Source organism: Papaver somniferum, chromosome 10 (genome assembly GCF_003573695.1).
Source record: "Papaver somniferum cultivar HN1 chromosome 10, ASM357369v1, whole genome shotgun sequence".
Taxonomy (NCBI): domain Eukaryota; kingdom Viridiplantae; phylum Streptophyta; class Magnoliopsida; order Ranunculales; family Papaveraceae; genus Papaver; species Papaver somniferum.
Genome location: NC_039367.1, coordinates 66,980,392 through 66,982,145, shown reverse-complemented (window position 1 = coordinate 66,982,145; position 1,754 = coordinate 66,980,392). Strand labels below are relative to the sequence as shown.

General features: G+C 35.9%; 1 protein-coding gene across 1 annotated transcript; it reads right to left on the bottom strand.

Annotated features, from left to right (window-relative positions):
- Positions 1-412: 412 nt before the first annotated feature.
- LOC113315743 (glutamic acid-rich protein-like) lies at positions 413-943 on the bottom strand. Its single transcript, XM_026564001.1, has one exon. The coding sequence runs from the start codon at positions 941-943 to the stop codon at positions 413-415; it is 531 nt and encodes a 176-aa protein (XP_026419786.1).
- Between the last annotated feature and the right edge of the window lie 811 nt (positions 944-1,754).

The window sequence follows — 1,754 nt, the reverse complement described above, 5'->3', positions numbered from 1 at the left end:
TCTACGAATAGTCAATTCAGTTGCGAGTTTTACTGAAACCCTAAGTTTCAAACAAGATCAATACTGGGGACGCGGAGGAAAATAACGTATTAGGGACTGACAATGACCAAAGCTAGACATGGTCAGAGAATAGCCACATGGCTTTGTGCACGTCACATGTGGAACATTCTAGTATTTTCACAGATGAAAATCATCAGGGCAAGCCGAAGGGGTCATTATGTATTTTGGTGCATGAACATTGGTCCAATTCATTTGATTCAATCAGAAGGAATCAATATTAATAAAAGGGTTTCTCATTCAAAAAAAAATAATCATAATCTTGAAGTGAAGCTGTTCAAATAATCAAAGAGATGTCTACTACGAAGACTAAAAAAAAAAACATTCGAATGTTCAAATAAGATTATAAGCAAGACTAATTGTCGGAGTCATCCGATTCGTCATCATCATCATTCTCTGAAGAATCCTCTTCAGACTCTTTCTCAGAATCACTGTCTGAACTAGAGAACTCTTCCTCGACAAGATCACCATTTATTGCATACCAGTAGTCCTCTTCGTCACATTCAGCTTGAAGATCATCCTTGACCTGCTGCTCAGTCTCCCTGTGTGGTGGATATGGCCTACTTTTGCGTTCCACCGGCTCCCATACAGGTTCCTCTTCTTCAGCATATGAGTCTGAGGCTACACCATAAGGACGGGATCGGAGTCTCTCCTGTGCTTCATGTGTTTTCCGCTGAATTCTGCGTCTCTTCTCTCGATACTCAGTAATTGCCTCCTCCTTGGCTTTCCTCTTCAAGAGCTCATCACGAGCAGCTTTCAACTTATCGAGGGGCATGCTATTTATCACCTTCTTAGCATGATCTGTATTGGCACGCATTTTGGCTGTAGAAGTCCTAGAATCCTCCTCAGAAGAGCTGGAAGAATAATCACTGCTGGAAGACACCATTGTCTGGAACGAGAGACACATAATCACGGATATGCCAATGTCAATTTTACAATGAAATGGTAATTCTTAACTCTTACCTTTTTAGGATTCCACTAACAATAGTGATTGTGATAAAAGAGTTAACACTTCAAAACTTGCTCGCTTCTTCGAACCTGCAAAGAATGAGCAAAACATTTATTTTCAAAAATCGAAACCTGATTTTCATAAAATCATGAACATAATTTTCACCGTGTGAGTATTCACCATAGAATTATGAAAACTAAACAATATTTCATCATAAATAATTGTTCACTTTTAAATATTACTCGAGGTAAGGCTTTGACTTTCAAATATATATATATATATATGTATTTATATATATAAAACGTGAATTATTCATGACAAATAAATTTCATTATTTTTGGTATGGGTAAAACATACATTAAAAAAAAAAATCCGTGAACGTGTCGCGGTTTTATATAAAAAAAATTCGTGGATATTCTACGGTTTTGTAAAAAATGAAAGCTCTTTTTTCTTCGCATGATCGTCCGTCTTTGAAACGAAGGTTTATTCCGATTTCGTGAAAATTCATACATCAAGATAAAGTTTTGATTTTCATGAAAGCTCATAGACAAAATTTTATCACTAGACACAGGTCTATATAGAAAAAAATCTCTCCTAAGTCAGGGATTGTTACTAGTTTCTTAAACTAACGATCGAACGAACATACGTTTCAAAAAACAAGAGTTTTCTACAAAACTCACACTCATATATGCGCATGTATGTAACTTTAGCATGAACAACTCATGAATCAACAAACAACGAAATAAAA

Excerpts from the sequence above, each read along its gene's own strand:
- LOC113315743 (XM_026564001.1), bottom strand. The coding sequence starts at position 943 with ATGGTGTCTTCCAGCAGTGATTATTCTTCCAGCTCTTCTGAGGAGGAT.